Consider the following 14,369-nt stretch of genomic DNA (forward strand, 5'->3'; position numbering starts at 1 on the left):
TTCGTCGGAATTTCCTCAGAATTTTGTAAAATCCCCAAACGGCTCTCCAACGGCTATAATATTTCCTCGGAATTCATCGGTTTTTTCCGAGGAAATATATTTCCTCGGAATTTCCTCGGAATATTCCGACGGATTGATATTTCCTCGGAATTCCGTCGGTATATTCCGAGGAAATTCCGAGGAAACCAAATTTGGTGTTTCCTCGGAATTTCCTCTGAAATTCCTCGGGATATTCCGAGGATTTCATTTTCCGTCGGAATGTCCGTCAGAATATCGATGTTTTGCTTGTAGTGTTACCAGACCCTGGAGCTGAGCTACGTGTAACTTTGATTAAGAAAGTGGAGGTGAAAACAGGAAAAATTTGCGTTAAGAGCATTGAGGAGATGGATTATGTTTATGATCCGAAGGAAGGTAAATGGGATGTTCCAGAAGCATTTGTGATCGAAAGTGAGTGTGAGATAGATAACGTAAGGTATCAATGTGGTAGACAAAGTTGCTTGTGGTATGACATAAAGCATAATGAATGGAAAGCTGTTAAAGGTTTGGCTACATTGAACGGGAATCGTCTTTGTTATTTTGTTGAAATAGCTAACGACGGTGGGAAACTGTTGATCTTGTGGGGAAAGTTTGCGCCGCCTCGTCGGCAAAACAAGAACATTTGGTGTGCGGTGATTGCGCTTGAAAGGCGCAACAACGATGAGGAAGTTTGGGGAAAGGTTGAGTGGGCTAGTGTTGTCCTTACGGTTCCTAAATCATATGTTTTCTTGCGTTGTGAAGTGAAGCCGGTTTGATAAATATCTGTGGTCATTCTTTTGTTTTGATTCTGTTGATTTGACCATCGACAATGCCTTTCTTCTGATGGTTGTGTATTGTGGTTTTATATTTAGCTCTTAAACAAGCAGTTATCTAAAATAAGTACTATATTCAAATAAGTTATTGGCAACACGAATGGGAATACATTCAGATATGGTCACCATAGTATACTGTCATAGCTAGTGCAATGGATTTTGGAATCGGTATTATGCTAGTTAACCACATACCACAACAACCCATTAAGCTTTAATTAGCGAATAAGTGGAACTAGATAGTGGATATCAACAGGCGAGGCAAATTGGCCATTTACACTGAAGATGCATAAATGGGCGAGGTTTATAAAAAATATAGTTGGGCAGTGGAACTACTTTGAGCCACCGGCTAATACTAAAAGGAAAAAAAAATCATATGATGATCACCTAGAAAAATCTTGTGTGTACAAAATCCACAGCCTCATACTCATCTTATTCGAAAATCATTTTTATAAACAAATTAATACAATTGACATGTTTTGTTCTTCATATAATTTTATTGGTGATCAAAATTTCTATCCCATTTGGAGACAAGTGGTTGGTGATACAAGTTAAACGCCGGAAATTAAAAAGAACAATACAAACTTTTTCTCCTACACTTCCACATGGTCTCGTTGGAACGCATGGTTCTTGCCATCTCTTATTTATTTATGTTTCTTCTTATGGTTTTTGTACTTTCTTTAACCGTATTCCCTTAAAAGTATTACTTTCTTATTTCCCTTGATTTATTTAGTTTAAAGCCCATCAACTATTCACTAAATCATTTAGACTTAGTAAACAAATAATTATAACAAGTTAGAGAAGATTGTCCAAGTAAAATATCGACACATAAGTTCTGCTCCCTATAATGAGGGCATCTGAGTCACATGCTTCCACATGCTGCCAAAGAGTTTGGAACTTCCCATACACACATATATATATTATATATTAGATGTGGTATGCGTATGAACACAACATTCAGAGAACACGTTTTAGAAAGTCATTCATAAGAACACCTTAAGATGATCCCAGATGGTTCAAGAAAAAAGGAATCTTGGTCATGTGAACTGTTCTTGGGGTTTCTAATGAACAACTATAATATATAATTTCTTTTACATTGTAGATACATCCAATGAGGTATTATATAATACATAGTACGCAAGTCTTGCTGGTCTTGGATTTATTTAATTGAAGGGTTCATTTACCCAATTTTTATTGTTTTGATTAATTGCTTGTTGTTTTACTTATTACAAATTTAGGAAACTTTCTATGTGTTTCGTCTTTACACATATTTCTTAAAATATATTTCATTAAAACATTAAAGATTATAACATTTAACAAGAAATACGATTCGTGGAATATTTATATATATATAATAAGTAGAACTTTTTGGAGAATAGTCGATTTGGGCAGGTTCCTTAGAAATTTAATCTCGGCTTTGTTTTTATTGTGTTAAATTGCTAACATCTAATCTATTAAAACAGAAGTACAAAAATAAAATAACTCTGAGTTTTCCTCAATAATTACATATCTATGCCACTGGATTATACTATGTCATTTAACACATCTTATTCCTATTACTCCGTCATATTCAATTCGTAAATCACGATCCCTACCCCAATACTTGGCTGGTTTGTAACTAAAATTATAATGTTTTGGGCTTATTATGGATGATGGCCCAGATCAAAATCAGAACTTATTTTTTTTTTCAAAATCATACCGAATAACATGTATTTTTTTTTTCAACATGAATAACATTTATCCAATTGTCTTATAACGAACCTAAACCATTACAAACCAAAACGTAAAATCATTAGTTTGAGAAAACATGTAATTTAATTTAGACCAAGATGATATGATGTATGTTCACATCAATCCTTCTTAACATTCTTTGTTTCTTAGTTGAATATGAAAATCAACATTGTGTATTAATCTAAACCAAAGATGGTTAAGCGATTTTAAAACATACCCAATTTATGATTTGTTTAAAATTCTTAGCTTTCTAAGTTTAAATGATAACCGCCATCAGAAGATTTAATCCCAGAACAAAAAAAATCAAAAGATTTAATCCTTCCATAATCAAAACAAACTATTCCAAAAATGATATCTACTTATACGCATTAACAATTATCTTAACTAAATATTTTTTTTCCAAAAAAAAACAACATTATTATTTTTATTCCTATTTTTACGCAGCTCTTGATGTTAATCTATTATAAACTGGGCTTCATTTACAACTTAGATTTTGGGCCATAATGTTAATGTATTTTTAATGCATGACAAAATCAAGTAATATATCCCAATATTAATAAATATGAAATTAATAAATAAGAAAGTGATTTGGGTGGGTGTATATTTTTATCAAATTAAATTTCAGATACAAAATTATGTATACTTTACTTTCTGTAAAATTTATATTTTATTTTTCAATTTATGTGGTTTAAAAATAATGCATATATATGATATATATATATATAATTTCAATTAATACAGTCTCTTTTTAATAACAAACTATGTTAACACCGTATATTAATACATAGTTAAATTTTTAAAAAATATTACTATCTAATTGATGCAACAGACGTCCAATAAAAAAAATATAGCACAATATAAAAAAAGGTCTGAATAATAAACTAAAGTATCACAACTGAAACCATATATTTGTTGTGTATTGAAATATATTTGTAATTATCGGAAAAATATTATCAAATATCAAAAAATATGCGCAGACATATGTGATATTAAACAAATATGTAATATTTAATTTCTATAAACAATTAATTCTATGAAAAATATACGTCCGCGCGGGCACACATATCAAAAGCTAATCTAATCTATTAAAATAGAAATATACAACTAAAATAGCCCTTAGTTTTACAATGGCATGCCACTGAAGTTATTAATTAACCTATCTTTTAGGATTTTTTGTCTTTTCCGCTTTAATTAATACATTTCCAAAATCAAATTCTAACTAAAAATTATGGCAACGATAATTAATAAACCTAGCTTTTAGTATTCTTTGTCTTTCCTATTTAATTATACATATGTGTGTTTGAAAATAATTAATTCCATATATACATTTCGTAATTACATACATTATATGGTAATTATTTTACTAATTTCACGTATACATAATAAATAGTATACAACAATTTATTATACATAATCATAAAATTTTGATCCATAAAAACAGTTTATACAACAATTTATTATATATTATCATAAAAATTTTGATCCATAAAAAATAAAAATACATTTGTGTGAATTTACAGGTCATATTCTAAATAAATGGATGATATAATTAAGGGTTTACATGATAAAAAAAAACTACTCAATATAAACTATAAAATTATTGTGTTTAGAAATTTCATATTAAAAAAAGTTTAAACGGGTAAATTTTAAAATATATATTATCACTTATACAAATAAATATTCATTTATAAAAAAAATTAACATCCGCGCGGGTGCGCGGATCAAACTCTAGTTATTATTACAAGGAAAGTAATGCCCGAAATTTCCAATTTATTTTATGTCAAAGTGAAGCACGTTAGCTTTAGTACGCTTGCATTCACTTGATATCAAACTAAAATTTCAAAGAATGCATGCATTATTTTCGTACTTTCTTGAGTGAATAAATCTCTTAAGATTGACCTACGTGTAAAAGAAAAGGTCTACGAACTTAGAAAATTACGGCGAACAATAATTGGTCGAATACTACTATTATCGTGTTTCTAGGATTGTGAATTTTTGTCGGCCAATAATTGGAGCCTGAGATATTTATTTTTCAAAAGACATAGTTGTAGAAATTAAAGTTTAAAAGGTGAAATTATAGAGAATCTATCTCACCTTTTCTGGTGGGTTCCAACTCTTCACAACAAAGGCCCTGTTCGTTTATCTATCGCGCGACCTGCGACATGCGACCTGCGACTTATCGCAAGTCGCAGATTGTTGTACGTTTTGCTGTCGTGTAACATGCGATTGGTCGCATGTCGCAAGTCGCAGGTTGTTATTCGTTTTGATGTCGCGCGACTGATCGCACGACCAGTCGCGGGTTCCCATTCAAATCGCCCGAAAAAACAGCGACTAAAAATTAAGAAAATTTTGATCGTGCGACCTGCACGTAAACGAACATAGTTTTAGTCGCTGGTCGCAGGTCGCAAGTTGCAGGTCGCGCGAAACGAAAACGAACGTAATCTTAGTCGCAGGTTGCAAATCGCAGGTCGCACGACACGAAAACGAACGTAATCTTAGTTGTAGGTCGCATGTCGCATGTCGTGCGACACGTAAACGAACAGGGCCTTAACTTTTTTTCTTTCCAACAAGTTTTAAGATATTGTTTAGAGTCATGCATTGTTAACCTATGCTTTTTCTTAGTTGAAATTCCTAACCCAATGGAAAAGGTTTTATTTTTCTTAAGCCAGAGTAGGAAAAAGTGTTTAAGCCAAAATAATAATAATGATAGTACATACTTATTAATTTTGGCTTGATTAATCATAGTGGACATATATAATATAAGGTCAAAGTCTCAAAGCTTGTCCTCGGTTTTGCATTTTTGCCTCTTTCATATTTTAAATTCTACAAATAGGTAATTCTGCTTTCCAAATTTCTTATGAGTAACCGATTTTAAAAAGAATATGATAGAATTTTTTTTTTTTTTTTTTTTTTTTGCTAAAGGAATATATGATAGAATTTCCTTGCTAAACTCTAATTATTTGGTAAAATAGTTGGCGAGAGTTCGAAATTTATCGTAACTATGTTTTTATATCTTACAGAACATTGCCAAACGACTCAATTCTCAGATGCATTATGATTTATGAGGCACATATGATTCTATGAAAGATTCGGATCTAGAGTTGCTTCCCTTATTAATAAAAGCAAATTAGGGTTTGTGTAGTCGATATACATTAAATACTCCGAGGTTTGTTGAATAGTTTGAATAAGAAAATACATTAGTTAAATTTAGTGATAACACGTGTCAATGATGGTGTGATTGGAAATCTCAGACAAGCTTCACAGTTCACGAGCCAATTGGCTTAAGTCTCAATTATTTTTCTGTAGCATAGGAGTCTCCTTAGAACTTATTAGGGTCGTTTAAAATGTATACGCACTTCATATAGATTAAACTATTACTGCGATAACAATTTTGGAGCTTTAACATTTAAACTAGTTAATGGATCGTATAGTTAAAGCTATAAATTAATACGCCACCAAATCTCACAACGATCTTCTTGTGGCACGTCGGGAGAAATGGGTGTAGTATCACTAATGGTTTGTTCTAAAGTTGACAGCCAATAACGTAAGACAAAACCCTAATCAAAGCCTAAATAACGATAATTATTTATCTAATTACCTACAGTCATTAACAAAATGTTTTCTTCCTAACCTCTCATGACTACAAACACACTTATAATTAGGTCCACGTCTAGGATATAAGAAGTCAATCAAGTTGGTCCTTGAACATGTTATTAAACTAGAGCTAGTTGTTTTTTCCTTACATTAATTAGTTATAAGGAAAATATTGAAAAGTCTTATTTTGCATCTTCTCTCGGAGTCAAAATATTGAATTGACCACATGGGATGGTGACCCTATAACAATTCAAATATTAATACTAGACTGTCTAGATTCTTTTTTTTTTTTTGGAAAGTATCAAAAATTTACTAACAAATAACAATGAGTTAAGGAATTAAATAAATAGAAAATGGTTTTCAAATAAATTTTTAATAATTTATGTTTTTTAAAAAACTAATGTGTATGTAGTTTAAATTTTAAAACTTGCTAATAGTATATATATATAATCAGAGAAATGAAAACAAATAAATGGTGTACATGTGTGATTTAATCATTTTACAAAGATTTATCACTTTTCAAAAATAAAATTTAAAAAATTTAAAATTAAAACCCGAACAATAACTCCAAAAACATGGTTAAGAATATTAACTAGCAGTCGATTATAACCTACTCAAAAACAAAAAACAAAAAAGTATTTTGAAAAGTATAAATTGATAGTCTATAATCTACTATCAAAATAAAGAAGCATCTCACCGCCAAAATTTTTAAACCAATTTTATTCAAAATTCTAATTTGGCAATATAATATAAACCAATTTTTATTTAGTTCAGATATTTTAGTTTTATACTTTTATATATGAAATGGAGAATCAGAATAAGAATATAAAAACTCAAAAATTTAATTAAAAGTAAGTTAGTAGTATATTTGATTGACTATTATCAAACATTCAACCCTGAACTGAAAAGTGCTAATTGCATCAATATCTGGTAGAATTTGTTTACTTTGATTAATTGTCATTATTTTGAACTTAAAATCCAAAAAAACTTATTAAAGACTGAAATATTATTTAATACTGAAATGAAAGAGTTACTTATACCATTATAGTTTCATTTCATTTTTAAAATCATGATAACATTTAGATGATATATGTCAAGTATTTATATACATGCGCAAAAAAATTATACAAAACTAATCGCAATTATATAAATATGTTCTTTAAGAATTGACAACAATTAGTAATAAGATTTTATACATACGCGTTGAGCCTTTGAGTACAATTTTTTTTCTCTGTTTGTCAAAGATACGGTGAGTACAATAGGGAAAAACTAGATTAACAAGTTATTAAAAAAGATTTCATTCTTATGTACTTATAGCTCTCATCATGCGCCAGATCTCAGTTGTTCCCATTCCACTAAACGTTGCAAGAAATCCATAACCTGTGAATAATTTAAAAATGGTGTGGTCAGTTAATGACATATGCACAATAAAGAACAGTTTAAGGAACTGTAAATTATTTGATAGGAACTTAATAACATAGATCGAACTATAAACTTAATACCTCATCAGGCTCTTGCAGAGAATAAGACGCATTAGTCTCCTTCGGAAATTTGGATACAAGAATGCCAAGACCTTGTCTTTTGTCTCTTAATATCTACAACATCAGTTGAATCAAATTTACTTAGATCGTTGAAAATGACTTTTTTTCTTGGGCAAAAGAACAATAACGATTTAATTTGAATATTACAGTAATTACGATTATATATATATATATACCTTAAATGCATCTTCGTCTGTGCGATCATCGCCGATGTAAATGGGGAAAACGTCAGTACAATTAGCATACCCTACGCAGGCCAATATTAATTTTAATTAATACTATTGATCTCAACAGTAGTCATGTTACTCATAATTAATTAATTGGTGAAGATTTTACCAAGTGACTCTAATAAAAACTCTAGTGCTTTGCCTTTATCCCACTTAATGATAGGACGAATCTCCAAAACCTGAACGATTTTACCAAAACAAGACCCATTAATTAAGAAAGTAAACATAAAACCATTAAGTAAAATAGTATTAATTAATATCTTACTTTTCTTCCTTGAGTAATACGGAGTTTAGGGTATTCCTTAATTACTGATCCAACTTGATTAGCCAGATCACTCCAGTTCTGTCAATATATAAATAAATTAATTGATCGCGTCATTTTATTTTTGTCACACTAATAATAGAATATTAAATAGAATAATAAATAGAATATTATCGTACTTTCTCATCTACGCGTCGGAAGTGAACAGATGCACAAAACTTATTGTTCTCTACGTTGGCTCCAGGAGTTACTTTTGTTTTCTCCACTAATTTTTGATAAACCTGCACAAAAACATTTAAAATAATGTAAGTAACAATAAAGTAGCTTTTTCTTATTGTATATATGAGACTGAATCTTGAAGGCGAATGTGACCTCGTCGATCATGGGGAGGAACTCTGTAGCTGGTTGGCAAAGAAGAGATTTACCCTGTAATTTTCATAATAACAATTGAAAATGAGAAATATATAAGAAAAATTCTAAAGTAGAAAAATATTAATGGTTTATTTACGTCAACAGACTCAACACTATAGAAAAAAAAACTTACTTCCTTATACTTGGACCCTTGCGCTGGTCCCTTGATGTCCATGCCATGACTTCCAGCATAGTACAACTCAGTTAATTTCACGAAATTATAAACCTGAATATTGTCATTGTTGTATTTAGATTCAGTATTTAGTCATGACTAGTAATTAATCGCGCTACTTTAAAATTTAAAATACCTTTTCTCTGCACCTCCCACTAACTATGGCAGTCGGAAAGCAAATTGCTAGTTTCCTTAATGTTCTTCTCATCTAAAAATCAGACCGAAAAACAGAATAAGTAAAACATATTTTCTTTTTGAATAATTAGATTTCTTCTATTGTTTATATATATAGGTTTAGAAATGAACCTTCTTAGACATGAAAGCTCGATCTGGATTATCAACAATGGGGGATAAAGTGCCATCATAATCCAAGAACATAACGATTTGTTTTCCTTCAGAAACATGAAGAATCTCTTCGAACATATCTAAAGCTGGTGGATGCTCTGTCTGCAAATATTATACAACCCTCTTCTATTATAAGAGAGAAGATAAGAAGCAGATATAAAAGCTTGATGATCACTGAATAATATACGTACGAGCCAAGAGCTTTGTTTCATCAAAGATTTGAGATGAGTAGGAGAACAAGCTCTCATGGAATTGACCCATGAATTGACTAATCCTCCTCCATTGTTGATACTAAGATCTTGAAGAACTTTCTTCTTCACCGTCGTTACATCCGTGTTTGATATGTTTCCTGTTTCTTTTTCCATATGTTTTGTGTTTTCTTCAACGAATCTTACTGAAAGTAACATAAAAACAGATGAGGACATTTGAACTATATAAAAGTTTGTTTACGTATTATCTAACAAACTGAACAACTTACGTACCCATTAATTGTTTCTGTTTGCAAATATGAGCCGAAAGAGAAAGAGATTTGAGTTGTGAAATTGTATTAAGTGTGTGTGTGGGCTTGATAGAGACAGAGGCTGAAGCGTGGCATGGTCTGAATTTATAGTTGCAAATTATTATAGGAAAATAAAACATGAGACTTTAATGTTTTGGCAAATATTTTTACTTGACTAAAAAAGAAAAAGGAAAACCAGATACTGCGGTGTGTCTGAACGCTGGAACCCATTTGACTGTGGGGCCTACAAAGCGCTTTCCGCCTTTCCCGCTCTTACCGATCGCTAAGAACATGATTATTTGCTAAGAACATGATTATTGGGATTCTTAAGTTGGAGTTCTTAGCGGAATATAAAAACCTGTTTCTTAACTTTTAACTAAAAAAGTTAAAAACCGTTTTAAGAACCAGTTCTTAGTTGTTTTATTTAAAAATTAAGAGACAGGTTCTTATATTCCGCTAAAAATTCTACCTTAAGAATTCTTCAATAATCGTGCTCCGAGTTCGCGCTGCAGAGTTCCCAGCAACTGCTACGTGGTCCCCTTCCATTACTACACCATATGCTTTCTCAGTTTCTTCTATTTTTTGTTGCAATATTAACAAAATAATATTATGCATTAAATTGTAAAGTTGCAATTGTTTTGGGAGGTTTATGAAAATTACAAGATACATAAAATTTCAATATATGCTAGTCTGCTGGTTAATTTTTTTTCTTAGTTTACTTGTTTTTTTCAATAAATCATGAGTTCTAATTAATAATGAGTGAGTGTGGGTATATTATATACTAACTTAGAAATATTATATTGTTTTTTTTAACTGTTAATTATATTGTTAATTAGTCTAAGAAAATATTATATTGTTAATTAGTCTAATTCTGTAGTACCCATACTTTTAAAAGGTTTTACTGTTTGATTCCATCAAAAGATGTATTCATACAAAATATTTTCTTATGGTGAGATACATGTGAAGTAAATACATCTACGCATATCTTAACTCCTTGAGTTAGCTTAGCTCTCTTGGAAACTCTGGGGATATCGACCGTTCTATATTTTTCTTTATTAATTCGCCTTATTATAAATGTGTTGTATATTATTAAAATAAAGATTAGGCAACCATATTTATCATCTAATTCGGAGTACGATCGATTAAAATCGAAACCCCATATTCTATTACATTGTTCCGCAATTAAAAAAATTCAAAATGAGTTGAAGAATTTTTTTATTAAACAAAATAATCATGTTAGCTCATTATTTTAACGGTTACGATTTACGAATAAAGACTTTAGTGGTGCATCAGCCAATCATTCCCGCTAATATGTAATTTTATAAAATGACAAGTGTCTCGTAGTTGCATCGAACATTTCCATTAATAATTTCTGTTAGCTAATAGCTATAGTCTGTAGACTATATAGATGTTGAAAAATTTTTAAATACCACGTGGGTAAGCAGTCATCACTAATAGAGATTCCTCGAGAGTTCGAATCACACTTGTATGCAAAGCATATATTCGGGTTTATTCCGTCGTCAGTTTCGATCCAATAAATTATCCAAGAATGATTTGCAGAATCGATTATGGATCGTATACGAGTATTAAAATCAATTAACCAACCAAGTTGATCGAACATTTCATTGATATATTTAAACCTGCATGCCCCCGCGCCGCGCGTATGCTTAGCTCAGGATTTAATTATGAAAATTTGAAGAATCTGAATAGGGTTCTTAGTGACTTCTAGGAGAAGGAAACCTCGTGAAAAACATGATTGTGGGACTAAAAGAGTCTAAGATTATTCTCGTGGCCAGTCTTTTCAAATAGTTCGGTTTACATTTGCGTAGAACTTTTAATTAGCATATTTAAGGTGTGATTGGTTAATATGAGAGTAAATGGTGAAAAAAAAAATGGGAAAAGGAGGACAGAAATTAGAAGATGGAGAGTGGAGATAAATCTTACTCTACTTTTGTTGAGTTTTCTCAAATTTTTGAGTAAAATGGTTGAAATATTATTCACTTGATTAGTGGAAAGAAGTGAAAATGAGAGTAAAAACTAAAGTTAGAGTAAAATTTTACTCTAATAGGTACATCCAATCACACTCCTAGAATAGATAGCATGAAAAGTTCAAACGTTTCACATACATAAAAACAACTAATATCACATTTTTATATAACTTCTGACAGGTCTATAAAACATAAATCATCAGTCTCCAAAAGTAATTAACACCTAAAATTTGAATTAAATTTGATATTCTTAACCAACGTTTTTATCGGCTTGACGAATTCTAAAGCACATATATACAATGCATAAAGAAGTTTTCGCGTCGTAATACTAGCTTGAACAAACCTAAACTTAGTATAAGAAATTAGGAAAAATCTCCAAAATAGTGTTAAAAATCCAAAATAGCATACAATGATAAAATCTAAATCAAAATTCTGAATTCTAAATCCTAACCCTTAGTAACTAAAATCTAAATCAAAATAAGAATTTTTTTTTTTATCTTTGATAAAATGTGAGATTTTTGATGTGCTAATTTTGTCATAAAACATGAATTAGTGCTATTTGAAAATATTTTTCTAAAAATTAAATAACCAAGAAATTGACATATATCATTATATGATACATATATTTATACCGGTATACGTGAGTTTGTGTGTGTGAATTGCATGAAAGTAATATATGCGTCTCATTTCATGGCATTTAGGCCATGTTCAAAATTCCGAACCGACACATCACATGTAACGAATCGCGAGTGTCCTATCAAATAATTGTCCATTTTTGTTAACCCTCTCTTATCGAATCCTTAATTACCTCAAATCGGATGATATTAAAGCGGTATGATGGGTTAGTTAATTACGCCTGATCGAAAGAAAAATTTGGAACAAGATTATAAGTTTATACTACTGGAGACAGTTCAGAATTAAGTTTATACTACTGGAGACAGTTCAGAATTAAGTAGTTAAAACAATCTAATGACAATTAATTTTCGATATGTAACAAGTAAGTTTCATGTTAATGGTTGACAATTTGACATCATCCACATTTACATCGATTCCTTTTTCAATAAGTTAGCACTTTTAAGAAAACCAAGCATAATGTCGTAGGCATCAGACATATTTTATAGTACTTCTTTGACCATATAATTATATCACATGACATTTTTGGATGAGACAAGCTCTTATTGTAAACCACCAAACGAGTAAATTCCAGGACTGTGTACTTTATGGAAAAGGCATAGAATAATTATAACCCCGTTAGAAAAAACATGATGAAAATCCTAAATATCAAAAATCTGACCTCTTTTCTTTTGGGGAATATAAAAAAACAAAACAAATAATGGGAGAGAAAATAAAAATCTTGACAATTGAGTCAATGGCTTTGACTAAACTGTTAACGGCAACCGCTTCTCCAAACTTTTCGGCGTAACTCTTGATTGGTGGGTCCCAAGCGTGCAACCTCGACAGAATTCGCCACGTGGGATAGTCCATGGGTGTTCACAGGTCCTGCTATACCTGCTTTCCGGTTAATACTTTCTTCCATAAAATTAAGTACTTTTCTTCCGTAAAACCAAATATATTGCATAAATAAACCAAATATATAGCTGTGATGAAATTTATGAAAATCTATATCTGCGATAGGTTTTGTTAAATTTCAAAAGAATATAAAAAGTTGATAGCCTTTAATATGAGAATATTAACAGATCACTATATGGACGTCGCCTATGAAAGGAGAAAAGGAACGATTCTTTTTGTCAATATATATTTCACTATTCCATCAAGTTGCTCTCGTTTCTTTAATAACAAGTTGCTCTATATTTTCATTCTAGATACCAAATTCTAATTAAGTTTACCTGGCGTCCCAACCAACCAGTAAAACATTCTAAATCGTTTAATTTATTTTGTAGAGTCGATCCACGGCTACATTATATGAACCTATATATGCAATAAACATTGTAATTACTATGTGATATGAAGAATATTATAGATCACATAGATACTATATGCCACTATTAAACTAAGATTTTGGGTTCTGATATTGGTGTAATGATATAATCTTAGGTCAAAATGCCCCAATCATTGAGACCTTTTCCACTATTTATAAAAGTAATAAATTAAGCACAAGCTATGTATTACTTTGTTAATTATATAAATAGCTCAGTTATAATATCTAGAAATGATCGATTTGCTAAGGTTCGGCAAATAAAAATGAACATGCACATATATACGATCATAATGAACTCGTACAACTTATTTTTCATGTCACATTTGATTCTTACACTCTCGATATAAAAAAAAATACACTAGTTTAAAATGTACTATGTAAAATTATTCTTCAACAAATGCAGACAATATTGTTTTAGGATACTTTTATTTTCTTAAATCAAGTATGTACTACCAATTCCAACCATCACCACATAAAATAAAACAGAAATATATATTAAGGTTTACTAATACTGAGAACCTTTCAGAAGTGTTGGGGCTAAATAACCAGCGGCCTTGGGCTAGTGGTACTTGAGAGGAAAATCCTCAATACGGTACCCGCAGTTCGAACCCCGCTGGCCACCCGGGCTAGGGTTAAATCTCAAGAATACGTGGAATGCCGTGGGCCTCGCGGGAATAGTCGGTTGACCACGGTCATCGGAAACCCGAGGTTACCTAAAAAAAAAAAAAAAAGTGTTGGGGCTAAATATGTAGTGCAGAAAATTCGCTAAAGAGTAAAACAAGCACGTTCTTACTTTATAATCATCGATATATGTG

General features: G+C 30.9%; 2 protein-coding genes across 2 annotated transcripts in view; one reads left to right on the forward strand and one right to left on the reverse strand.

The window, feature by feature from the left end:
- The window catches only part of LOC106334130 (putative F-box/kelch-repeat protein At4g39756), a 5,224-nt gene extending 4,433 nt beyond the window's left edge, over nucleotides 1–791 (forward strand). The window contains 1 exon segment of the mRNA XM_013772468.1: nucleotides 293–791. Coding sequence (XP_013627922.1) covers nucleotides 293–791 — 499 coding nt within the window.
- Nucleotides 792–7,341: 6,550 nt separating this feature from the next.
- On the reverse strand, nucleotides 7,342–9,690 carry LOC106332329 (probable trehalose-phosphate phosphatase H). The gene is made up of 12 exons (XM_013770797.1): nucleotides 9,611–9,690; nucleotides 9,320–9,522; nucleotides 9,090–9,230; nucleotides 8,920–8,991; nucleotides 8,745–8,837; nucleotides 8,573–8,626; nucleotides 8,380–8,481; nucleotides 8,204–8,281; nucleotides 8,048–8,117; nucleotides 7,888–7,958; nucleotides 7,673–7,765; nucleotides 7,342–7,550 (listed from the first exon to the last, which is right to left on the reverse strand). The coding sequence occupies exons 1-12, from the start codon at nucleotides 9,612–9,614 to the stop codon at nucleotides 7,494–7,496; spliced, it is 1,038 nt and encodes a 345-aa protein (XP_013626251.1). The 5' UTR covers nucleotides 9,615–9,690; the 3' UTR covers nucleotides 7,342–7,493.
- Nucleotides 9,691–14,369: the final 4,679 nt, after the last annotated feature.

This window comes from Brassica oleracea, chromosome C3 (assembly GCF_000695525.1).
Source record: "Brassica oleracea var. oleracea cultivar TO1000 chromosome C3, BOL, whole genome shotgun sequence".
Lineage (NCBI taxonomy): Eukaryota > Viridiplantae > Streptophyta > Magnoliopsida > Brassicales > Brassicaceae > Brassica > Brassica oleracea.

Excerpts from the sequence above, each read along its gene's own strand:
- LOC106332329 (XM_013770797.1), bottom strand. Across the intron at positions 9,231-9,319 it reads TGAAACAAAGCTCTTGGCTC|ACAGAGCATCCACCAGCTTT; the intron begins GTACGTATATTA and ends TAATATTTGCAG. Across the intron at positions 8,118-8,203 it reads GTATTACTCAAGGAAGAAAA|GTTTTGGAGATTCGTCCTAT; the intron begins GTAAGATATTAA and ends AAAATCGTTCAG.